The sequence below is a fragment of the Vulpes lagopus genome, chromosome 5, assembly GCF_018345385.1.
Source record: "Vulpes lagopus strain Blue_001 chromosome 5, ASM1834538v1, whole genome shotgun sequence".
Taxonomy (NCBI): Eukaryota; Metazoa; Chordata; class Mammalia; order Carnivora; family Canidae; genus Vulpes; species Vulpes lagopus.
In genome coordinates this window covers 98683389-98709177 of record NC_054828.1, presented here as the reverse complement: position 1 = coordinate 98709177, position 25789 = coordinate 98683389, and the positions used below count along the sequence as shown (strand labels likewise).

The 25789-nt window shown below is 37.1% G+C and overlaps 1 protein-coding gene and 1 non-coding gene across 2 annotated transcripts in view; both read right to left on the bottom strand.

Moving 5' to 3' along the window:
- Positions 1-25789, bottom strand: part of BUB1 (BUB1 mitotic checkpoint serine/threonine kinase) — a 42172-nt gene that overhangs the window by 8419 nt on the left and 7964 nt on the right. Inside the window, exons 7-19 of the mRNA XM_041755915.1 lie at positions 24047-24099; positions 23767-23951; positions 22391-22542; positions 16978-17237; positions 15171-15229; positions 13334-13462; positions 13128-13238; positions 12265-12364; positions 11136-11217; positions 8782-8956; positions 6947-7031; positions 3028-3266; positions 1313-1456 (exon numbers count right to left, since the gene is read on the bottom strand). Coding sequence (XP_041611849.1) covers positions 1313-1456; positions 3028-3266; positions 6947-7031; positions 8782-8956; positions 11136-11217; positions 12265-12364; positions 13128-13238; positions 13334-13462; positions 15171-15229; positions 16978-17237; positions 22391-22542; positions 23767-23951; positions 24047-24099 — 1774 coding nt within the window. The remainder of the gene's footprint in view (positions 1-1312; positions 1457-3027; positions 3267-6946; positions 7032-8781; positions 8957-11135; positions 11218-12264; positions 12365-13127; positions 13239-13333; positions 13463-15170; positions 15230-16977; positions 17238-22390; positions 22543-23766; positions 23952-24046; positions 24100-25789) is intronic.
- Positions 5036-5176, bottom strand: LOC121492293. Its single transcript, XR_005988189.1, has one exon. It is a non-coding gene; the product is annotated as a small nucleolar RNA SNORA29 (small nucleolar RNA).

The following is a 25789-nucleotide window of genomic DNA, read 5'->3' as shown; positions in this document are numbered from 1 at the left end:
TCTATTAGAGTGGCCCAAACCCAAACTACTGATAACACCAAGTGATGGTGAGGATATAGAGCAGCAGAGCTCTCATTGATTGCTAGGGGGAATACAAAATGGTACATATTCAATTTGAAGGCAGTTTTGGCAGGTTCTTAGAAATAAACATACTCTCACTTGTCCCAGAAATCACAACTCCTTGGTATTTATCCAAATGAACTGAAAACGTATGTCCATACAAAAAGTGCATAGGGGTTTTACAGCAGCTTTATTCATAACTGTCAACAGTTGGAAGCAACTAAAATGTCCTTCAGTAGATGAACAGATAAGTACACTGTGGTACATTTGGACAATGGAATATTACTCAGAGAACGTATAGATAGAGCTTTCAAGTCATGAAAAGACAGAGGAATCCTAAATGCATATTGCTGAGTGAAAGAAGCCCATCTGAAATGCTTGCATAATGTATGATTCCAACTCTATATGACATTCTGGAAAAGGCAAAACTGAGACAGTAGTAAAAAGATTAATGCTTGTCAGAGTTTTAGTGGAGGGGAGAGATGAATACATTTGTCAATCCCCATAGAACATAAAATACAAAGAATGAACCGGAATTATGGACTTGAGTTAATAATGTATTAATATTGGCTCATAAACTTTAACATATGTACCACACTAATACAAGATGTCAATAGGGAAGCTCTGTGTGTGTGTGTATATGTGTTTATGTGTACACATACGTATGTAAAGTATCTTGTGTGAAGTCTTGCTCCACATCCACCCTGCCAAGCATTTTTATTAGTTTTGAGTATGCTTCATGGGCTCTCCAGAAATAGCATCGAATATATGTTATCGTCCCCCTTTTTAAGAAATAAAAGGTAGCATATAATACTAGTCTGCCCTTAACAGCACGTTTTGGACATCATTCCCTATCAGTACAAAGCAAACTATATTTTACTGTAGAGCTGTTCTATAATTTAAGAGTCTTCATAGACACCTATGTTGTTTCCAATGTTTTGACATGCACATATGTCATTTTGAACGTATGTAAGCCTATCTGCAGGAAATTCTTAAAAGTAGATGTCTAAAAGTATATACATTTTTATTTTGATAGACATTACCAATAGCAATTAAAATCTTACCATCATTGCTTAACAAAGTGTTCTCATCTTAGTGTTACAGATAATTTATAACTCTTTTCTAGAGGTCAGAGTGGGTCATAGGTACTAGGTGGTACTAGGGATAGTACCAGAAGGAGAATCACACACTTAAGAGTTACCATCAACTTCCCATATAGAAGCAAGAGTTTTATTACCCATATTGTCCTTACCCAGTTGAAACTCAGTCTTGGGCTTGATGGCTGGAAGTTTACACTGCCATTCATAAGTATTTGGATAGGATCTCACTGGTTTAGAAAGCCCAGATAAAAGTTTGAGAATCAACTCATCATCCCATGGATTCTCAACAGTAAAGTCTTAAAAGGAATGGGAATAAAAGAAAAAAAGAAAATGAATTCATTATCCAAGAATTTTCTCAAAGAAACTATAGCCAAAACAAGTAGAGACATTCATCAAATAAGCTTTCAAAAGCCTTATCTTTAAAAGAGCATTGATTCAAGTAATAACCATTTGCAAAAAATCAAAATGGTTCATTCTGCACAGTTCATTATTTGTTATTTTAGATAAAGAAATTTATATCAACATTCAGTGGTGACTAAGGAAATGAACACCAGAGTGCCTGGGTAGTTCAGCGGTGAGCGTCTGCCTTCGGCCCAAGGAGTGATCCTGAAATCCTGGGATCGAGTTCCATGTCGGGCTCCCTGCATGGAGCCTGCTTCTCCTTGTGTCTCTCATGAACAAATAAATAAAATCTTAAAAAAAAAAAAAAAAAAAAAAGGAACACCGAAGGCATCTGTTCCACTTGCCTGGAATTGCTAGATTCTGCCTTTAACATAATTATCTTAAAGGCAGACCTGGATATTAGTTACTTCACTCAGATATATATTCTGTAACTTGCTTTCCCACTTGTATCTACAAAACGCAATGCTTTTCAAAACATAATGACTTTCAATATTACTTTTTATGGGAAATTTGCATGTATGAGATGGACTTTGGGTTCACAAAAAAAAAAAATCATTTCTAAAGGGAAGAATAAAGTCTCTGTTCAATTTAGCATGCTATAAAAATTCTTTCAGTAGTAGTTATCAAAGACTAATCCAGCATGAGTCACACATACTTAGTGCTAAGCTTATATATATATGTGTGTGTGTGTGTGTGTGTATACATATACATATATATACACACAAATATATATAACCTGTCCTGTGTGCTTCATGTTTGGTCCTTATAAGAAGACTCTGAAATAGGACCATCACCTCCACTTCATAGAAAAGGAAAGAGATCCACAGAAAATTGAAATAAATGATCCTGGCCAAGACCACATGACTGCCTAAGAGTGGGAGCTAGGATTAGAATCTAGTCAGTCAAAAAAAAAAAAAGAATATAGTCAGTCTTCAGAGTCTGTATTCTTTTTTTTTCTTAAAGATTTTATTTTTCATGAGAGGCACAGGGAGAAGTAGGCTCTCTGCAAGGAACTTGATGCGGGACTTGCTCCCAGGACCTCAAGATCATGACTTGAGCCAAAGGCAAATGCTCAACCAGTGAGCCATCCAGGTGCTCCCAGAAGCTGTATTCTTAACCACTATGCAAGACTATCCAAGACTGTTCCTGGGTAACCAGTGTAGAGCAGTTATGCCCTGAGCCTCTTTACTTAAATGAAATGCCTGGCATAGTAGGCTCTCCAATTCTAACTCCCTCCTCTAACAGGAGTGACTTTGATACATTCTAAAATTAAAACAAATTAATCTGCCCTCCAAGAGTGCCACTGTTGTACTGCACTGTGATCCAGTTTGCAAGTTTTGTCTGAAGTTGCATTCTACTCCATGATATTCAAGTCCCTGTCCTTTAAGCTTCTTTTATGGAACAGCTTTCACCAGCCTATTGTTCTTATTCAGGGACACAATAAAGATTGAATATCTGTTCATACTTGGAGCATAGACATTCTCAAGTGAACTAGTCTGCATCCGTTCTGCTTGGTGCCCAGCGCTGGCATCTGGTGGATCTTCTGCAATGGCGAGGTTAGGGTCTGTGAGTTTACAAGCCTCAAGACTCTGTGCTACCTCACTGGTCAGCATGCCACCTGCAGCAGGCTGGCTCACATGGAGCAGGGATGCCGAAGATACAGCTGTAGGGAATGCTGGCTCTAGGCTTTTCTCTTGAATTGGACTGGATGTGTTAAAGGAACAGACAAGAGGAAACAAAACAAATGATTACAAGACTATTAGATTTGATCACAATATTTCACAAAACAGTTTCCTTTTCGTTCTACAGAGGACATTTCAAAACTTCTTTACAAAGAGCTGATTAAAGCATTTTCTTCAGACAAATACATGCAAATACACAGCTTATACAATATGAATAGAAATAAAATCAAAGACATGGAAACATATTCAATAAATAGGTGAGGGAATGGATATTCTCTAGAGGGAAACATGGGAAGGGGTGGGGTTATTTCCCCAAGATGTCATCAACTTGGGGAATCAAGACTGAATATCAAGCTTTATTCCAAAATGGCTCTCTCTACAGCACTGAAACAGAAAATGTCATAATCCAACAATCTAGTACCAATTTCTTTCACATAGAGTTGATCTGTATTATTCATGGATCCCATATTTGTGAATTCTCCTACATGCTAAGACTCATTTGTACTCTCTGAATCAATACTCATGGTGCTTTTGCAGACATGCATGATGGTGAAAAGTTTTGGTCACCCAACATACACATTCCCAGGGAAAGTAGAATAAGGCCATGTTCTGCATTCTTGGTCAGCTTTCACACTGTCGAGTGTCCTTTCGCAGTGCATTTAATAACATGTTTTTCTGGTTTTGTGATTTTTGCTGTTCCCTGAAGCGCAGTGCTAAAGTGTTGTCTAACGTTCCTAAGTGCAACAAGGCCGTGATGTGTCTCATGGGGAAAATCTGTGTTAGATAAGCCGCATTCAGGTATGATTTATAGTGCTGTTGGCCTGGAGTTCAATGTTAATGAATCTACAATATTTATTAAATAAGGTGTCTTTAAACAAAATATTGTGAACAGAGGCTCACAGAAACCTAACAAGGAATGATGGTTCAGTGTTGGGTAATTCAGAGTTTGCAGTGATTTTATACAAAAGAAGTGCAAATAGTAAGACTCAACTGTGCGTATCTCTATTCACATAAACTCTCCTCCATTTTTACACCCACATAAACACAAACACATGTCTAAGTGTGCATCCTTATAAAAATAAATATATACATGCAACTTTATGTTGCATTCTTACTTCTTGGCGGCATTTTTCCTACAAGGAATTTTTTTAAAAAAGAAGCTAGTTTTGGAATAATTTCAGACTTAAAGACATGTTTCAAAGATCTTAGAAAATTCCCATATACTCTCCACCCAATTTCCTCAAATGTTGTCTCACACTACTGTGGCTCCTCTGTCAAAACCAATAAACCAATATTTGTTATACAACTCTTAACTAACCTCCAAACCTCCTTTGGATTTCATCAGTTTTCCCACAGAGCCATTTATTTGCTCCCAGATCGAATCATGGGTACGATGTTGTATCCAGTTGTCTCCTTCCCCCCTTCTCATCTGTGATGGTTTCTTAGTGTTTCTTACTTTCCCAAGACATTGTCAGTTTTGAGGAGTACTGGCCAGGCATTTTGTAGAGTGTCCCTCAATTTGGGTTCCTTAGATGTTTTCCTCATGATTAGACTGTGAAGAATCTTCCAAAGGTAAAAATACCCTTCTTAATGCAAAGACTATTATGAGCCATTGCTTGTGAAATTAATTAACCTTGATCATTTGGTAAAGGTGGTATCTGTCAGGTTTTTCCATAGTCTTTATCATGGATCTTAATCACTACAAACCATTTAATTCAGTGGATGTATGCTGGAATAGAACAATTCCCTGATTCTTAGATATTAAAAATATTTCCAATATTTTAATCAACTAATTTTCTGTTCAGCCATTTCATATAGGAAGAGGACACAAATAAATCCTCCCTCTTCAGATCATGGCAATTTTTAATCTATCCCATAAGCATAGCCACCAAAATCTATTATTGGGAGAAAATGTGGTAGTCAAATGGGAGTATTTCCAATATTTTGTATTACAGCAAAACAGATATTAGGGGTATCCATGCACACAGAAAAAACTGCTTTCGAACTCATATAAATTGTTACTAGCTAGTGGAGTACCAAATTATCATGGGTGCATAAGGTATCAATAAAACCCTTTTCCCTTCTTGAGGATTTGAGTTTTGGTTAACTTTCTAGCTCTTCTCCCCTGAAAACTTGAAAAGGTAAGAGTATCACCGTCACCAATGTTGTTGGTAAAAAATAACCATCACTGGTAACAGAATTCTAGACTAAGAAAATTAGAAATACATGTTGGGGAATTCACAGCTTCAGGCCCCAGATATGAGGACTCTCGTAATGGGCCTATCCTTTGTGGGAACTCTGGATCTAAATCTATGGAGGGTTACAAGAGCCACTGACACCCATGGAAATAAGGCTTCTAAGCTAGGGAAACTTCTGTACCTTGGTCCTAAGTGTTTCCTTTTGACTTGTTTCATGCAGGCCAAAGACAATATTGTGTTAGACAGTAATTCCCCTGGCAACTGATTTTTGTCCTATGTATTTCTATATTAATCTTATGCCAAGTGTGGCTTATGGCACTCTTGTAAATCAGAAGATTAGTTGTATGTAGAAGTTTCCTGTTGGGCAGTAACAGACTGTGTTAAAGGCAAGATCTGTTAATCTGCATTGATTTTATTAATAAGGGACTTAACTATTTTCTACATGCTTATTCATTTTTTTTCTTTTGTAAATTCTGCTCAAGTCTTTTATCCAATTTATTTACTGGAGTCTTAGTTTATGAAAAGGTGTTTAATAACAAGAGGCAGTACAGCATAGTGGTTACAGCAAGGCCTCTGAACCTAAGAGATACAGGTTGAAATTACAGTGATGCACATTTGAAGTTGTATGACTTTAGAAGTTCATTACTTTAACTCTCTAGACCTGGTTTCCTCATCTGTAATGGTGGAAAAGAACAGTTCCTACAACTAAATTTACTGTAAGGTGGGCAGCCCTGGTGGCTTAGGTGTTTAGCATCCCAGGATCCTGGAGTCCCAGGATCGAGTCCCACGTCGGGCTCCCTGCACAGAGCCTGCTTCTCCCTCTGCCTATGTCTGCCTCTCTATCTCTCTCTCTCTCTCTCTCAATGGGTCTCAAATAAATAAAAATCTTAAAAAAAAATAAATTTACCATAAGGATTAATTAAAGGATACAGTACATAAAAAATATCAGCATTACAATGGAATATAATAAATACTCAAAAGATTACAGTTACTTTCCGTGTCTGTTACATTCACTGGACTTGATCAAATACAGTGGAACTTTACTTCTGCAAAGCACTTATGTATGCTACACCTGGATTTTGTATAAGTAGCTTAGAGGCTTAAACATTCTATTGGCTTCCTCTTAAAGGAAAGTTATTGCTTTTCTCAATTAGAATGGGTCTAAAGAAACAAATATGTGTTTGTTCAGCTCTACAATAGTCCTTACATGTCAGGGTCTTCGGCTGGTAAGAGTCTGTGCAGTTCTGTTCTCAAAATGAGTACAAGTCAGTCATGGGAACCACTCTCACAGAGACTCTGCTGCTTCTCTCACTGCCCTGACATATCCACTGATGAGGTTTATCACTGTATGTATATCTCTAGAGAGTACCTACTTTCTGGCTTCTACCTACAAGTCAATAAAATCTCATGTGCCTCAAAGTGTTGGAATTACATATTCCACTACATACTAAAAGCAAAGCCAGAGTGACGGTGGAATGACAGAACCATGCACACCTCACAATACCTGAACTTTCTCTCTTTTGAGGGTTCTACGTTTTCTTCACGAGAATCCAAAGTCACATGGGTACACTCTCTTGCTGCCACATTTTCTGAAATATGTAGAAAATTAGAGAGATATTATGCATGCATATGATTTTATATGGTTATAAAGTCCAGAATTCCTTTTTACAATGACTTTCATTATAATTTCAAAATAGTGTTCCACAGTAAAATTTTCCTTAATATTTTTAAAGTGGGGGAAAAAAATCACTAAAAAATTTTTTTGTGAGCACTTCAACTTTATACATCCAATCCTTCAAGAGAAAAGGGTCCAAAGGATGGCAGGTCTACTGTGGGCAGGATGACCAGCCTGTGGAGGTTACTGGTATGGGTGGAGGGCACACCATGCTTTAGGAGAACCTGATGACAAGGACATGGAGAGTCAAACACTGGAATGCTTCTGGAGAGCAGAGATTTATTGAGTGTCTTACTGTCTATCTAACTGCTTTATTTATATTTAGTATTAAGTCGGTTAGCATTTAGTTGACTAAACTAATTTAGGGTGTTTACATGAGGAAGATACCTGGCAATTCTTAACATCACTCCTTTTAACTAAAAACAAAAAGTTTATCTGCGGAAAGATAAACTACATAGGTGGTACTATGGAGTATATATACTCTATATATATACACACAATACTATAAATAGCCCAGTATTAGACTGAACTGAATTTTATCAGATATTGTGTCACCAAACAGGTGCTAATATTTTTTAGCACTAGAACATTAGCTTCTATTTATCCAACCAAAGTGCAAATACTCCAAGAACAGCCAATATTGACTCTCTGACTCAACTGATTAAACTAGTTTTCCCAAATTTTTTTGTTAAAATAGCAAGCTTATGATGGCATTTAGCAATTGTCCAAGTATCAACTGAACTCTCCTTTAAAATCCAGAAAAGAAAGGTAACATACTGGTTTAGTACTCTAAGAAAAACTTTTTACTCCTTAGTTAAAAATTTTTAGGTCTACAAGTTCGACTTATTAAAATGTGATTCCATGTAGGGGAGTGAAATTCTTTGGCAGTTCTTTCATTATATTGCTTGGAGGAACAATTACTCTTTTTAATTAAAGTGTCAGTAATGATGGAGTTTGTCTAGGAAAAAACTCATCAAAATGGTAAAATGGTCCCAGACCTTATTGTCAATATATTTTGTAGGTTGGTACTTAATAGGTAATAATTAATTATCTGTGCTCAATGGCAATGTCATGTATTAAGGTTCAATTCAGATAGACTTTGATGTAGGAGTGTTGTGTTTAGGGGAAATAAGAACTATCTGCATTTTATCATTACTCTCTTAAAGTTCGTCATTAAAAAAAAAAATAAGAAGAAAATAGGAAATTCCTGAATGTAGTACTTGGCTACAACTCTAAAGTAATAAAATTTGTAGACATATACCAAGGATTAAAATTTGCTATTTGCTACTCTTAAAATAGAAATGTTCAATATTTTTAGCATTCAAATAACCTGTCTGTCCCGGCCATGTAGTTTGCAGTAAACATAGCATAAACCTATATCCTATATAAATGGGTTGGACTTTGTATATCTGCCTTTAAATGCTTCTATAGGTTTTTTTCTCCCGTTCTATCTATAATCTAAGTTACTAAGTTTCTAAAATGCATAGACTTTCGGAAAACAGTATGCCAAAAGAAAAACTCATACAGGCAATGATAAGTAAATGGATTTTAAATTTCCTCTTGATGATCTTTAAACTTCCATTTGGAATCTCTAAGAAGAAAATGTAATCCTGAATGAATTGAAGGTGGCAGAAGACAAGACACTCAAGTGGTGTGACACACACCTTTATCCTCCAGAGCAGGCACTAAATCTGTTGGTGGTCTGTGGAAAGGTGTGGATGCAAGCTGTGCGGCAGCTGTGAAGTGTCCAGGGCTCTTCGGACTCGGTGCCAGGGTTTTGTTGCAGCGGACACCCCAGACGGTTGAGTCATCGGAAAACTCTTCAGTGTGAGGTACTTCCTACAACAAAAGATGAACTGAAAAAAAAAAGAAACAATCTCCCTGTCCTAGCAACAAAATTTAACTCATTGATACTATTTAAGATTTTTAAAAATGAGGAATTACAGAGGAAATAGATGTCACCCCTGGCTAACACAAAGTCAAGGACATCAGAGTTCTGTTTTCCCCAGAAGCAGGACACTTCATCTTTAACACACCCCAGTGCAGTCACACTGTATTCAAGGGTTGCATTTTATTTTCCAATTTTTACTTTTTTTTTTTTTAATTTGAAAAGTCTAGAATTACAGAGGAGTTACGAAGATCATACAGAGTTTCCACGTGCACTTTGTCAAACTCCCTCTGATGTTATTAGCATCTTACAGAATCCTGGCGCATTTGTAAAAACTAAACAATCCTACTAACTCTAGATGCTATCTGGATTTCATCCTTTTCCCACTCATATCCTTTCTCTGTTTCTGGCTCCAGTCCAGGACGCCACGTTGATTTAGTTGTCATGTCTTTTTGGGTCTCCTCAAACTTGTGCCAGTTTATTGGTCTGTCCCAGTGTTTCTTACATGGACATTTCTGAATACTGGTCAGGAGCTATGTCTCTCCCATCTGGGTTTAATTTTGGCCTTTTCTCATGTTTAGAGTGGGATATAGATTTCAGGGAAGAATATCAGGGGTAAAGTGGCCTTTCTTATTACATCACATTAGGGGTACATGATATCAACACAACTTATTACTGATAAGGTTAACCAATCACCTGGTAAAGGTAGTATGTGTTACGTTTCTCCTCTACGAGGAACTGTTTTTCCCTTTCTGACCCTTATTTGTCAGAAGCCTACATGGTCTAGCCTATACTTAAAGGGAGGTAAATTAAGATTCACCTCCTGGAAGGAGGGATATTAAAGTATTTGTGGACATATGTTAAAACCACCACATTAATAATTTGGGTGAGATAGTTCAAATATCATGCTTCTTCTTAAAGTTTCACTCATTAATTTTAGAATTTTAGCATTCCCTGTGGATCTTGCCTGAAACAAGGATTACTATGGTGTTCCAGTGGTGATTTTCTATTATCATTCATTCCTTCTACATTTATTACCTACAATTCTTCTGTAAGGAAGGTTTATTTTGTCCTCTCTCCCATTTGTTTATATCAATACAGATATTTATTTTGTTTCTAAGGTTATAATCCAATACTACCTTATTCTACTTATTTTCTTATTTGAATTGTGCCAGGTTTGGCCATGGGCTTATTCAGCTTGCCTCCTGAGTTCTTTTATTAGGCCATCTTTTTTTTTTAAAGCACTTTCTTACTTTCTGGCACCACAAGATGCTCTAGGCTCATCTTGTATTTTCCTTCTTCAGCCCCAGAATTAGCTATTTCTCCAAAAATGCAATGGTCACATTTTAGAATCAGTACACAAAGACAGAAGCTGCTGAGTCAAAATTGTACTTGGCAAAACCATTCACTTGCTAATAAGGTGCCACCCATGGCTTATATAGTACATAGTTTTTATATATTCAGTCCATTATTTGAAGTTTTTAAGAAGGTCAAGAAGTTCATCAGAAGTATTAGTGAACTGAGTGATAATTCATTCAAAAGAATCCCCTGGGGAATTCAAACTATGAGCCAGGTTTTAGTACAGCTTTCCAGTACTGCTCTCTAATATATCACAGCCAGAGGGCTGGGTAGGAGTGAGTGGAGAAAGCACATCACGTGGTTACACTCAGGGCTAGAGTGGAAGCTGCATACGGGTTGGATACAATTGTTGCTGTGACAGAAGAATGCTTTGGGCCAGTCCACTGCTGACACTTGTCTGCTGAGTTATGCTGATGATGAACTAGTTCAGTTTAATTCAGACTTGTTGGTTTTTCTCATATTCCATTGTAGGCCTTACTTCTTGGGTCTCGGAAAAAAATATATCCCCTACTTGTTCCTCCTGCCACAAGGGAAGGCTTTGAGGGTCAGGATCCTATCATTATTTAGTTTCTTTATCTGTCATAGTGTGTGATACAAAATCGATACTCAAATAATTAGCATACTGTTCCCCAAAACCCACTCTTCATATAACTTTGTATTTTCCAGCATTGTTTTACATACACTATCTCATTTGATTGCCATATCACTTGGTAAAATGAAGAGGAAAGAACTGTAAGATCCATTTCATGGATGAAGCAGTGAGGTACTTACATTGGGTTTTGAAAGAAATCTGCTTACAGAGCGTTCTCCAAAGGTCCTGGCTCCTGCGGGTTTATTTTTAGGCTGTGGTAATCTAAGGAAAGATTTGTAAAATTATAAATTGTAATATACTAAAGGAAATACTACCACTTGAGACTGTTAGAAATATTGTCCACTTATCCTATTTAATTAGTTAATACTTACATACACATTCCTTACTTTGACACAGTAGTTGTAAGAACACTGAGTGCAAATGGAATTAACTTGACTATGTACATAAAAATAGATTTACAGTAACTTAAGAGAGGGTAGAAAAATATAAAATCTCTACTACACGAAGTTATAAATTTTAAGAACAAAAAAAGAGGTAGGGCCACGGCCAAGAGAATGTCATGGATGCCATATATTTTATTTCTTATCTCTAGGACTAGGTCTAGCCATGGAATTTCCCTGAGAGCTGGTCAGACTATTTCCTTTCTACTTCAAGATGAATCTCTTCTACATCATGATACTCTTAATTCATACTGCCACCTCTCTTTCCATGGTTTAAACTGTAAACTGAAAATTGCTGGAGTTACCCCCTCTACTCCCACATATGGCGCCCTAATGTAATGTCTTTCAGCTTGAAACATCTCTCTGCAGCATGACTCAATATAAGACACTTCCTTTTCTGTAACAATCCTACAAATATAATAAACAGAGCATGTATGGATACTTGTACTGGTAAACTCATTTACACCTAATACAATTTCAAATCTATAGAACCCCTCAATTCTCTGATAATTTATAACCATATTGTTTTCCTGTCAACACATGCTTTTGCTATGGAAGGTCTGCTTTCTTGTAACTCCTGTGTAGCAATGCAGATCTAGAGAAGATCTTCAGCAACAATCTTCCCATCACAGGATTAAAAGGCTCACCAGCAGCAGAGCTGGCACTGAGACACAGACCATTTGATCAGCAGGCCACATTTTCTCACTACCTCAAGTCTCAGAGGAAGCTCTGAAGCATTTCATGTCACTGTGACAAGAGATATCTCCCCCAATCCACCATCTCTCTTTCTTCTAACACTGGAGGAAAAACTGGCTAGTTGTTTCTTCAGGTGAACACAGGAGAAAACTATAACCAAATGTTTCTTTACCCATAATTTTCTTTGTTTCCATCTTCAAACACAGGAAAAGCAGATGACAAAGAGGAGATGATCTTATTGACTCCCCAAGCCCCAGAAGAACTTGCATTTTCTGCATTGGAGTAAATAGTAGCATTTTATTAATATAGTAGGAAAAAAACGCTAAGGTTTATGCTTAACTTAACCTACAAATAAGATAATGGAATAACAGCTTTCAGAAAAGAACTGACACATTTTTCAAATACTAGGTAATGAGATAAGTCACTTTGTAGTGAGATGAAGTGACTTAACCATGGTCACAGTGTTTAACTCTCAAGCCTCTAGGTCTTGAGTTCCTGCTACATGCAAAGCGTAGTATTCATCATTCTCTTAAAACACTGCTCTTGTCACCCAATGATGAAAAAAAAGCTCTCTGCGGCCTTCTTTCCCATTTTCTATAAGAAAGAATTAACCTCTTCACTTTCTATTCCAAGGTCTCCCGAGTCTAAGTATCCTATTTATCTTTATCATGATCTCTCTCTCTGGCTTCCAGCATGAAACCTGGGACTCTAAACAAATGTGGGCCCCAACACTCCACCCAGGACATTCCTCTACCGGGGAAGGCTCAAGTCACACCTCGAGCGTTCAGGTTTTCCTGGCCATCCCTTACCAGGATTCTGTCCTTCTGTAGTACTTACTTTTAAGAAACAAAACAAATCTATGACAAACACTGAGTACCTTTTCAAACTCTGTTGTGTTTTTTGTATTTCATTCATTCCCTGCCCTTCTATGACAAGCTAATCAAGGGAAGGGCAATTTCTTGTATAAATCCTTGATATTTTCTGTGGCAACCACCCACAATGCCTGTACCTAGTAGCGTTTAAATAAAGTATTACTTTGAAACTGGGCCTCAAATGCATCTTCATTTTGATCTAGAGATGGCCATTCATCCTTGTCATCAGAAATATCAGGAAGTGTAGGAGCCTGAAACATATTCATGATGAAACCTTAGAAGAATAAAAAGAGTAACTGTAAACATGAGTGGGAAAGTGCTTTCATTAATTTGTTGCCAGATGCTACACACTCAAACCAAAGGCTTTACCTAATGCTTCTTTTGTGTGTACGGTGGGTGATGGCTGCACCCTGGATGGGGTCGCCTGAACCGTTCCCAGCGACGTGTTTGGAGTTGTATGAAAAGAACCTGCGTTAACAACCTTATGTGTTTCAGACCCTATAAAAGAAATGGGGCAACATGCATTACCAGTAGAGAAATCAGAGTGATTTAGAAGGGACACAATTTAAGAAACTTATTATAATCAAAACATTTTATTATTGCTGATAATTATCACTAAGGACTTCTGTTATTACAGTACTTGCATAGCTCTCATTTTTATTTTTATAATATTCTCATGAGGTAGGTAAGGTACAATTATCCTTTTACAGAAAGACATGAAAATTCATAGAGATTAAGTGGCTTGGTCTAAGATCATTATCAAATGTAGCAGGTTGTCATAACTAGTACCTTTCACTCTACTATATCCCAAGAAATAGAGGTTTATTTTTTATTTTTTTTTTAGTTTTTATTTATTTATGATAGGCACACAGTGAGAGAGAGAGAAGCAGAGACATAGGCAGAGGGAGAAGCAGGCTCCATGCACCGGGAGCCCGACATGGGATTCGATCCCGGGTCTCCAGGATCGCGCCCTGGGGCCAAAGGCAGGCGCCAAACCGCTGCGCCACCCAGGGATCCCAGAAATAGAGGTTTAGAGTTACACCATGAATCTTAAGATTGGCTTTCCATCTTACTCAGCTAGAGTCCAGACAATAGCACCCAAGGCCCCACAAAACCTGAGCATGTTCACTCAGACCTCCCCGCCCTCCTTCTCCTCCGATTCACTCTAGCCACCTCTCGGCCTCTTTTGCTGTGGAGCCATCAGAGTCCTGCCTCGGGGCTCTGTACTTGCTCTTCCCTTTGCCTGAAACAGGTTGTCCAAGCTAGCTGCATAGGCAGTTCCCTCCTTCGAGATTTTATCCAAAATATCATTTTCCTTGTGAGCATCTTTTCTGGTCACCTCTGAAACCTTAATCCCCTCCACCCAACACTTTCTTTACTCCTCTGCCTTGGAGGGAGGGGAGGGCGGTTTGTTCTTTCTGTTCATGACTGTGTCCCTAAGTACCAGAATATGCCTGGCATCTCGCAAGTGTTCAGGAAGTCTTGGTTAAATGCGGGGGTTATCAGCTGTTTCAAGCAGGTTTGCTCCCCGCTAGGCTGTCACCGGAGAGGATGCCAAAGTCAGATGGGGGGGAAATCAATACACAATCAAGGTATCTTATTTTGTTCATAAAACTTACCTTTTATGCAAATGCCTCTAACAAAGTATAATACTCCTAACTAAACTTTTAATTACCTCCCCTACCTCACAATATATTAAAGATGACTCTTGTTTTTGATAAATCTGCTGAGAAATTTAATAAAAAAGGTTTCACAAATCAAGTTTCCAAAGGATTCTAATTAATAAGATGTAATCAGGAAGTGGATTTCTTTTTTTTTTTTATTTTTTTTTTTTTTTAATTTTTATTTATTTATGATAGTCACACAGAGAGAGAGAGAGGCAGAGACACAGGCAGAGGGAGAAGCAGGCTCCATGCACCGGGAGCCTGACGTGGGATTCGATCCCGGGTCTCCAGGATCGCGCCCTGGGCCAAAGGCAGGCGCCAAACCGCTGCGCCACCCAGGGATCCCAGGAAGTGGATTTCTACTCTACTTGAGATGGCCTGGGGCTTACCTAATCATTAAATGCTAAGAATAGGAAAGTGAACACCTAAGTTCATTAAGATTTGAAGTCTCTATGAGCCACTGCCACCAAACCGGTCTCTCAGTGACCTGCAGGATTCTAGGCAAAAAGGTCAGGAACAAACTTACTATAATTAAATATTACCTTCTTTTATCTCTGCTCTGCTCTGTGGCTTGAATTCATGAGTACTTTTAGTCACACATCTGAAAGAGAAAACTCTTGAGATATACTAATTCTCAAAAAAGAACAGTGAAAAAGTCTGCAATTACAAGCCTGTTCTTAAAATACAGATGGAAGTGCTTAGGTCTATAGTGTAAGTAAACGAAACATTTTTTTTTCTTTCATTTCCTTTTGAGGTAAAGGCCAGGTACCACATGTTTGCTTGACACAGTGGGCCTGTATTTTAACATCATGATGATCGTTCCTATATGTGGTAGGGCAGAATGGCTTCCAATTCAAACGATCCTATTTATTACATAGGCTAAGGGACTCACACCCAGGTCCAGGCCTAGGTGCCCAGTGCAGCTAGCCAGAGTCATGTTATGGGAAGCACTTGCATGCTTTAGCTGCATGGGCCACCTCTCATGTGATGAACCAGTAGCCACGAATCTTCTGGTTCTTCAGACTTTAGGAGTTATTGAGAAGTTTAAAAAATGGCACAAAAGACATTTATATCATGGTTTGAAGTACAATCATGACAGTGGACTTCATCGATTTAACATTGTTAGAATTCCCTTAGCAGGGACCATGCTAGGATATAAAGTAAAAAGTACAACACACTTAATTTTACAAATCCCCACTAAACTGCCTTAAAAACATTAGTTTTTATTTGAGATTCTAGATAAAGGCACCTTTTCTCTGCCATGGTAAGCTGTCTTGGCTAAATAGAGTATCAGAGGGGTCCATTAGGTCCCTTGCCTGGGCCAGGATCAGGGTCAATCTCAGTTGCTTCTGACTGAGATCTAAGTGTTCAATAGATTAAAGAGTTTCGTTTCACAGTTTTATAGGGTCAACTGGGTCTGGTTTCTCCATCTGCAGGGGCAGTTAGACATTCAATATCTCTTTGGGCCTGTTAACTGCTCTCCTGTTTTTATTATTTTATAATTGCATTAATGATAAAGAACTAATGAAGTCATAGCCCCCAATGACACAACAGTTCTTTTTTTTAAATATACTGTACAACACAGGTCTGAATTATTATTGTAACCTGAGTGAAAAAGCATTTTAAATCTTATTTTCAGGAGAAATCATTGATAAAATTTAGTCTTAAAGAACTAGTACTTGTAAATCATAACCTATGCTAAGGAGTTTAGCTCAAGAAGAGGGTCAAAGTTACACAGTAGCTCTCATTTTTTTCCTAATGGATCAATAGAATTGTTCTGTGTAAAGGGAGCATGCCAAAGTCACTAAAGGTAAAAATTTAAACAGAGCAAGTTATTGTAACATTAATTATAATTTCTGAAGTATAGGAAAATGCTTCAAAATTGAGGAAAAAGGTAAGATTTTGGCATATTGTGTAATAGATATGAATCCCCAATTGCTCCTGGTGAAGACAGAAGGATTATGAGAACACATGTCAAGAGACTGTCTGGACAGGAATAATAACTACATGTATTCAGTTAAAGCCAGCAGGAAAGGCAATTTCAGTTTAATAACTGAATACTTTCCAGTTAGAAAAAGATTGTTAAGTTTCAGTTCACTGAAAATTTTTAATTCAAGGTTAAAGTATGAAATGAAGTAAATACCCTAAAAAAAAAATTAGAGTACTAAGTCTGAAAGATTTGGGGTATTGTGGTAACATGGTTTTTCAACAACATGCCCATCTAAAAATTATTTTAAAAACAGGAAGCACTCATCTTTTACATACTGTTCTTGACACTGCAGAACATGTTAAAGAAGCTAACAAATGCCATTCATGTAGCTATCGTCTCGAGGACTACCTTTGCCTTACCTGGCATCTTTTCTGGCCTCTGTAAACATGGAGTCTGTCACTGGTTGAGCTGGCAAAGGAACAGGAGGAAAGAGACTCTGGCTGATGGCTGGGGACACGAAAGCAGCAGTGACAGCATTTGCCATAGGAGGAATAACAGGAGTCGCCTCTCTGGGTTTCTCTCCTATGTTCTTTGAGGTCTCATGATTGATGGCTGGAAGAGATGGAACTCTCAGTTCCTGCTGGGGGCTTACGCTTGGCCCCATAGATGCTGGATTAACCTTTCATGTTAAGCACACAAACAAACAAACAAACAAAAATACCGCAGCCAATTAAATCCAGGATATTACTAATTAAGTACTACAGCTTTTCAAAGAATGGTATCAGTCTTCAGTGGCTTCCTTTCCCCTTGTATCTCCATCCCCCCTACAGGTATTCTGAAATAAACAGCCAACAACAACAAAGACCACTTTACATGATGGATGCTTCTGTAGCTTTTTTTTTTTTTTTTTTAATTTATTTTTACTTACTTATTTTTTTTTTTTGCTTCTGTAGCTTCTTAACCACAGATACAACTGGCAGCTCATACTTCTAGCCACTGAAATAACCAGCCCCTACAGTTTTATCAGTATTTAAGAACTATCTTATATCTCTTAATTTTGGGAAAGGACCAATGAATCAATGTCATCAAATGCTCATAATGGTATTCCTTCCATTAAAATACACCTGGCAACTATTTTCTCTTGAATGGATAGAAAATGTGAATATAAATTGCAATAATAGCTGCCACAAAAGGATGGATCACAATGGGAAGGTTACCAAGCTCTTAACCTAAAAACCTTTGTTTTTCTACTTACATGTACTTAGACTGTTACCGTGCACTTTTATGTTAAAAAGTTAAAGGAAAAAAATAAATAAAAAGTTAAAGGATACAAGAGTTATTAATTCCTCAGCATAAGAAAATATTCTCACAAATGGTTAAGAAAAGCACTAAATATCTAGGGTAAAAATAGTTATTTCATAAACAAATGGACAAAATATAAAAAGTTCACCTTTACTAGTTATCAAAAAAATAATTAGAAATGATCTATTCCATTTTCTCACTACCAAACTAAAAGATTAAAAATAATCATAATATTCAATTCTGAAGAATTATTTTGAAAAAGAACAATCACACTTTCTATACCAGATATCAAAACTTACAACAAAGCTATGGTAAATGTACAATATGGAATCATCAAGAAGAAACCTTATATTAACCAAAACAAAGGTACAGACATTTTAGAAACTGATTGTGTATATTAAAAATTAGTATGCGATAAAGGTATTTTCAGTCAATGGGGCAAGGCTAAGTTGCTCAATAAATGTAGGGGCAGGTGGTAACACATTTGGGAAATATATCCTTATGCTATCAAAACACAAAGTCCGATGCAGGGAGGCTTTTGGTTAAAGACAGTGGCTTAAACATATGCTTTTTCATCTACTCCCTCTGAAACCTCCCCAAAAGGATAACAAAAAAATTCTAACACCTGAAATAGCAGGCAGAGAAAGCTGATTTGTGGAAAAGCTCATATATTTAGCTACATCTCAGAATGGAAGTGAAAGTAGAGCTAAAAGCAGGAACACCCAAAAAATTGATTTCCTTCCAGAACATCATGCCCAGCCAAATTATTGCCCAAGTGGGAGGCTAGAAGATGCTTTAGACATGCAAGTGATCTCAAAAAAATCAATATTCATGTGAATATTAAAAAAAAAATCACTGTGAATTTAAAAAAAAATTCTTTGGGGGGTACCTGAGTGGCTCAGTTGGTTAAGCATCTGCCTTCAGCTCAGGTCATGATCCCAGGGTCCTGGGAATAAGCCCTGCATCAGGCTCTGCTTTTCCCTCTCTTCCTCCCTCTCCCCTTGCTCATGCTTTCTCTCTCTCTCTTTGTCAAATAAATAAAATCTTAAAATAATTAAATTAAATTAAAAATCTCTTTGAGACTGTGTGCCACCAAAACAGGGATGATAAAAGGAAACGATGCCATGGGAACTATAAAATAAGCAGGGATACACCAGTAGAGAGAAGTGAGGGGAGGACAGCTTGCTTGTAGGCCAACCTGGAGGCAGAAAGGCGGCTCTGGGAGGCATGTGGCCAAAAGAAGTGAAACAAGAGCACATCTGATGCATTTGAACATAACGAAAGCATTATTTCTAGATACTTCCGAGAGTCTAGAGAAATAACTGATAAGTAAGTACCACAAAAACATAGCAAAAGAAGATAATGAAACAATTATTTTAATAATTTCCTGGAACTATCTAGGGAAAAGATAAATTATATAAGAAAGGAAATCCAACTATATAAGAAAAATATACAACAATCCAACAGAAAAAGGAACAAAGTACATCAAAATCAATTTAAAAAAAAAGACAGTCACTAAATATTTTGTTAAAGTCCAAATTCACCTGTGATTGGAAAAAACACAACAGATGGTTGAAAATATTTAGGATAGCTAATGTTAGCTAAGTGTATACAAGACACACATACTTTTATTCACTATTATGTGAGTGTAAACTGGTAAATTTTTGGAGGGGAGATACATAGTATCTTAGGTACACAGACTTCAGCAGCAATTCTACTTTTCTGTATCTTTCCTAGAGAAGTAATGTCACAGGTACAAGAATGCTCACTGCAGCATGGTTTGTAAGTTTCCACATGACACATGCCCTTCCTAAAAGGTAGGACAGAAGACTGCACTGTTAATAAAAGGAGTTAGTTCTCTATGTAATAACAAGGAAAGATCTGTAAGATGGGTTAGATAGCAAAATCAGAAAGTAAGTCTTATTTATATAGAAACTTCAATTCTATACATATTTATCTGTTCATGCTCAGTAAAATTCTAGAGAAGCAAACTACAAGATTGGCAATGAAGAACATTCGTTTATATACATGTAACTATATACATACATGCATACATACATATATATACATCTTTCCACTGCTTTTATAAAATCATATGGTCATGCATATTTACTTATTAAAAAAAAATGTTTTTAACGATTTTATTTATTTATTCATGAGACACACAGAGAGAAAGAGAGGCAGAGAGACAGGCAGAGGGAGAAGCGGGCTCCATGCAGGGAGCTCGACATGGAACTTGATCCCAGGACTCCAGGATCACACCCTGGGCGGAAGGTGGCTCTAAAACTGCTGAGCCACCCAGGCTGCCCTGGTCATGCGTTTTTAGGATTTTCAAAATATGTAAGAAATTAAGGTATTACTGGATAAGTTACATGTACAAGAATGAAACTGGATCAGTTTCTTACACCACACAAAAATAGACTCAAAATGGATTAAAGACCTAAATCTGATACTTAAAACCATAAACTCCTAGAATGGAACATAGACAGTAATTTCTCTGACACTGGCCATAGCAACATTTTTTTAGATGTTTCCTGAGGCAAGGGAAACAAAAGCAAAAGTAAACTGTTGGGATTGCATCATAATAAAAAGCTTTTACACAGCAAAGGAAACCATAACAAAACAAAAAGTCGATCTACTGGGAGAAGATATTTGCAAATGATACATCCAGTAAGGGGTTAATATCCAAAATAAATAAATAATTTATACAACTCAACCAAAAAAACCAAACAACTGGATTAAAAAGTGGGTAAAGGACCTGAATAGACATTTTTCCAAAGAAAATATACAAATGGCCATCAGACACATGAAAAAATACTTATCATCAGGGAAATGCAAATCAAAACTATAATGAGATATCACTTCACATCTGTCAGAATGGCTAAAATCAACAAACATAAGAAACAACAGGTGTTGGCAAGGTTGTGGAGAAAAAGGAACCCTCATGCACTGTTGGTGGAAACGCACATTGGCACAGCCACTGGGGAAAACAGTATGCAGATTCCTCAAAAAATTAAAAATAGAAATATCATATGGTCTTGTAATCCCACTACTGGTTATTTATCCAAAAAATGAAAACACTAATGAAATATATATAGATAAATCTATGTATCTATAATGGAATATTATGCAAGCATAGAATAGGGATGAGAGCATGTCATTTGTGACAACATGGATGGACCTAGAGGTTACTGTGCTAAGTGAAATAAATCAGACTGAGAAATACTGTATGATTTCACTCATATGTGGAATTTAAAAACCAAAATAAATGAATAAACAAAAAGCAAATCAGACCTACAAATACACAGAACAAACTTACAGTTGCCAGAGGGGTGGGAGGTAGAGGGATAGGTAAAATGAATGAAGAGGAGTGGGAGATACAGGCTTTCAGTTATAGAATGATTAAGTCATAGGAATAAAAGATATAGTGGAAGAAATATAGTTGATGACATTTTAATAGCATTGTATGGTAACGGATGGGAGCTACACTAGTGAACATAGCATAACATAGAGAGAAATTGAATCACTGTCTCGCACTTTTGAAACTCATGTAACATTGTATGTCAACTATACTCAAATTTAAAAAAAGTAAAGGAAAGAAAAAGAAAATGAAAGGGTGTGTGCTTGGAATATATCAGGAAGCAAGACAAATACAAAGGGGCAAGAAAACTTTTGGGGTGATGTATAGGTCCACTCTTTTTTTTTTTTTTTTTTTTACAGATTTTAGAGAGAGAGAAGGAGAGAGGCAGAGGGAGAAGCAGGCTCCATGCAGGGAGCCCGATGTGGGCCTCAATCCCGGGACTATAGGACCACGCCCTGGGCCGAAGGCAGGGGCTGATCTGCTGGGCCACCCAGGGATCCCCTATATATATGTTCACTATCTTGATTGTGAAGATAGTTTACGGTTGTATGCATGTCAAAACTTAGCAAATTTTACACTTCTGATATGTGTAATTTACTGTATTTTCATTTACATTTCTATGAATCTCTTAAATAGAAGAAAATTCTAAAAAAGAAGAAATTAAGATGTTAATCTTCATTGTATCCTATATCACAGGTATATATGTACTATGTGAAAGTTTAAGCAACCATTATGTACCTTAAATTTATCCTCAATTTACCCCATCATTAATAATTTTAAGAAAATACATGAGTCTAACAATTTCATCACCTTTCCTCCTTCCAACATGAAACAATGGCAAAAAAAAAAATATATCTTGATAATTACTGAAATAATTACATTCAAATTCTCATTATATGAGATACTGTGCAAAAAAATTTTTAAAGACTACACATATGAATACATAAACATAAATATGTACATATAAAAACATACTCAATCTGTAACTTCCTTTTCTCATTTTACATTTTGAGTATCTTTCTGTGCCCAACTGTAAAAATTTGGAATGCTGGTAGTAGCTACATTAGCATCAGAATTAAGTCTAAAAATATGGCCCAGAAAGGAGCAAGTAAAAAATGAAATCAGTTCCACTGGGCATGGGAAGCACCCAGCAAAGAGCACACACATACCTCAGACCTTTCCTGGAACTCAGGCAGATTCTCCTGGGAAGTCTCCACCACCTGATACAATTTCTTATGAAGTTCATCCATTTTCTGTTTTAACAGTTGTTCTTCAAAAGCATTTGCTTCTTTTCTTTTCATATAATGTCTGTCTTCATTTACTTTAGGAAAGAAAACATGGTTTCCATGCAAAGTTTAAACTCAGGTCATCAGAGGAATACACAGAAAATGAGTGAAACATTATTTTGGGGATGGCAATTTTTTTTACTGGTCTTTTTCATGTGTATTAGGTTATCAGAACAGAAAGGTGTTATTACTTCTTAATTGTAATTTTTACCTGCCTTTAAGTATGGTTACTTGTAGGTTCAGGGCATATAGGTTATAAAAATTTACACACTGATCAATAAAATATTTGGTAATAGCACAGTATGCTACCAATCAGTTCTTCTAAAATAGTCATGGTCCTGCAAGTCATTTGAAAATGGAAGTTTTTAAAAGAGCTAAAATCTCTAGGTGTTTTCTAAAAAGAAACAGGAGCCGAATGTATTGAAAGGTCAGTGTCACTTGCAGTCACTTGTGACTGCTTAACATAACCACCCCACATACAAATCAAATCCCTTGGCTGAGACGTTAGGTCACTGTGTGAAAGAAAAATGAATCTGTGCATGACACAAAATGGGTTCTCCATGAGTGTTAGCTGCCCGTTCTCTCAGTTGTTGAACAAGTGAAAAATGGTAAGCAAAAAAAAAAAAAAAAAAAAAGGCCAACAGAGCAGTTATCCAAATGGCTTAGATGGTATAAAAGCCCTCAATGAACAAAAGTTCACTTTCCTCTCTAAAGTCGACATTGTTACAGCAAAGATGAGCTCAGATGTTGGTGTTAGCATTCCGGGTTTTCCCATGAGGAATGAAACCTGACATGCTATATAGCCATAAACGACATGGCCCTTTGATCAGAGGACTCCATCTGACTGTCTCCTTTGTCATGCTTGCAGATTTTAGACAGTCTCTTCTCCATTCCAGTTCCTCACCTGATCTTTTCATAGTAAAAATAACTAACTTATAGGTTTAAAATTACCATATTCAGAAATTCAAACCCATACAGATAATATTTAAAAGCTTAATATATCACTAAAGGCAACATTGGTATACCTATTTTATCTATATCAGTGCTGTTTCAACTCTGAGCTTTGCTGTCACGACAGCAGTTGAGTCCCTAGACAAATGTGTCTACTTCTATTTAACAAAGATTTCTAGGCTTCTCACAGATGAGCTAGAGACTTTACAGATTCTTTCAGCTTAGTTACCTGTTTAAAAAGGTAGTTTACTCAACGGTTATTATTTTAAATGACAATAGAGTATTTTAAATCATAAGAGTGCAAGTACCCCACTGTTCATGTTTTCTCCGTTGATTGTATTTCTGGGCTCTCAGCTCTTCAAAGGAAAATTCTGATTCTCCACGAATAAGTTTCTCCTTGCAATACATAACAACCTGCTGAACATCAGTTCTGGCTGCTGCAGATGCTTGTGCAGAATAACCTGATTTAGAAATCAGGATCACCCTTTGTTCCCTATAATGGGGAAAAATGTATTATTTACCACAGTATACTACTAAAACAGTTCTTGAAGGAAACTGAGTAATAGATACTGCACAGGTTATACTTGCTTTTTTGACTCTTTATCACAAGCTGAAGACATTACCCCAGAAACTTCTGAACCCTAAAAAGACAGAAAAGAAACATAAGTATTCACTTAACTGATGAGAAACTAGCACCCAAATTATTTCACAGAACAATATGAAAGTATTGGAGGAGCTTCTTAATCATCACTAGGCTTATTTATTTTTTATTTTTAAAAGATTTTATTTGTTCATTTGAGAGAAACAGAGCTACCAAGCAAGCACAGGAGGAGGGGCAAAGAGGGAGGAACCTAAGTAGACCCTGTGCTGAGCACAGAGCCTGATGTGCGGCCCGATCTCTTGACCCTAAGATAATGCCCTGAGCTGAAACCAAGAGTCAGATGCTCAACCGACTAAGCCACTCAGGTGCACCAATCATCAACTAAATTTATATATGTTCTTTAATATAATTATTAGTTATTGATTATTAATCTTATAACTTTTGTAACTAAAGAGTCCAATAAGAAAGTGATTTAAAAAAAGTTCTTCTTGGGGGGTATCTGGGTGGTTCAGTTGGTTAAGCATCTGACTCTTGATTTCAGCTCAGGTCATGATCTCAAGGTTGTGAGATCGAGCCCACTTAAGATCTCCCTCTGCCCCTCCCCTGCCTCACTCCTTCCACCACCTCTTCGATAAAAAAATTTCTACTTGGTAGTAGAGAAGGGCTCTTATTTCCCTCCAACTGACAGACTAGGAGCTGGACCAGTGCCAATGTGTTATGGGATTAATATTCTAAAATTCTTTATCAATTAAAAAAAAAAATCACAAAAATTTCCTCCTGGTACTATTCTATTCTCAGGAGTTCCCAATGCTAGTACTGATTCACTAAATAAATATTTATTGAATATCTCATTCATGTCATGTCCTGAGCTAGGTCCTGGAAATGTGATCATAAATAAGATCCATCTCTGCTGTCTAAAAGTTTACATAATTGGGGCAACAGGAAACAATGAGGCTGGTAAATGTGTAGAATGTAAAATGAGATCGTTTGAGAATCTAAGTTAGAAATGCATATTCCATGTCTAGGAATGTGTTACATCAATAAAACTGGCACATGTGCACTAAGAATTAGTGGATTTAGCTTAGAAGAGGTCCTTAGCAAACTGAAAGAGCAATTGTACCACAAAGAGGAAAGCTTCTGGAAAACAAGGCTGAAGGAAGCAAAGACTTGAGCAGAAGAGATCATAGCAGGGCAAAAATCTCAAGGAGGATGAAGGACAAGTACAAGTAGAAGACCATTTTTCCCAATTATAATGGCAAGGAGGGATGCAGTTACATTTACTGGTCAGTGGCAGAAAATTGACAGATGTCATCTAATGGTTTTTGTTGTCTCATTTAAACACTCTTATTGTCAGCTCCTGAAGGAGAGGTTAGAGACCTCTAGGTCCCAAGTTTGAGAGAAGTGAAGTTTAAAATCACTACAAGGTGGCATTAGGAAGTGAAAGGGGACACATAAATACATAAAACATAAAGAATAAACCAGGAAATTGGAAACATAATTTCTGGAGAGGAGTAAAGCCCTGGTTGAGGTTATAGGCACCATCTTTCCAAGCTCTTGAGTTTTTTAAACAGAGCTCAGGAACCTCTAGGTGGGTATTGTCCAGTGCAGGAGGGATTCCGGGGCCTAAGTGAGGAAGGCTGGTAGACAAAGAAGAGAAGCTGCTAAGGAGGAAGTGAAGACAAAAGGTTACATAGTGGGGGCCCCTAGGCCAAATAAACACAGGAAGCTAA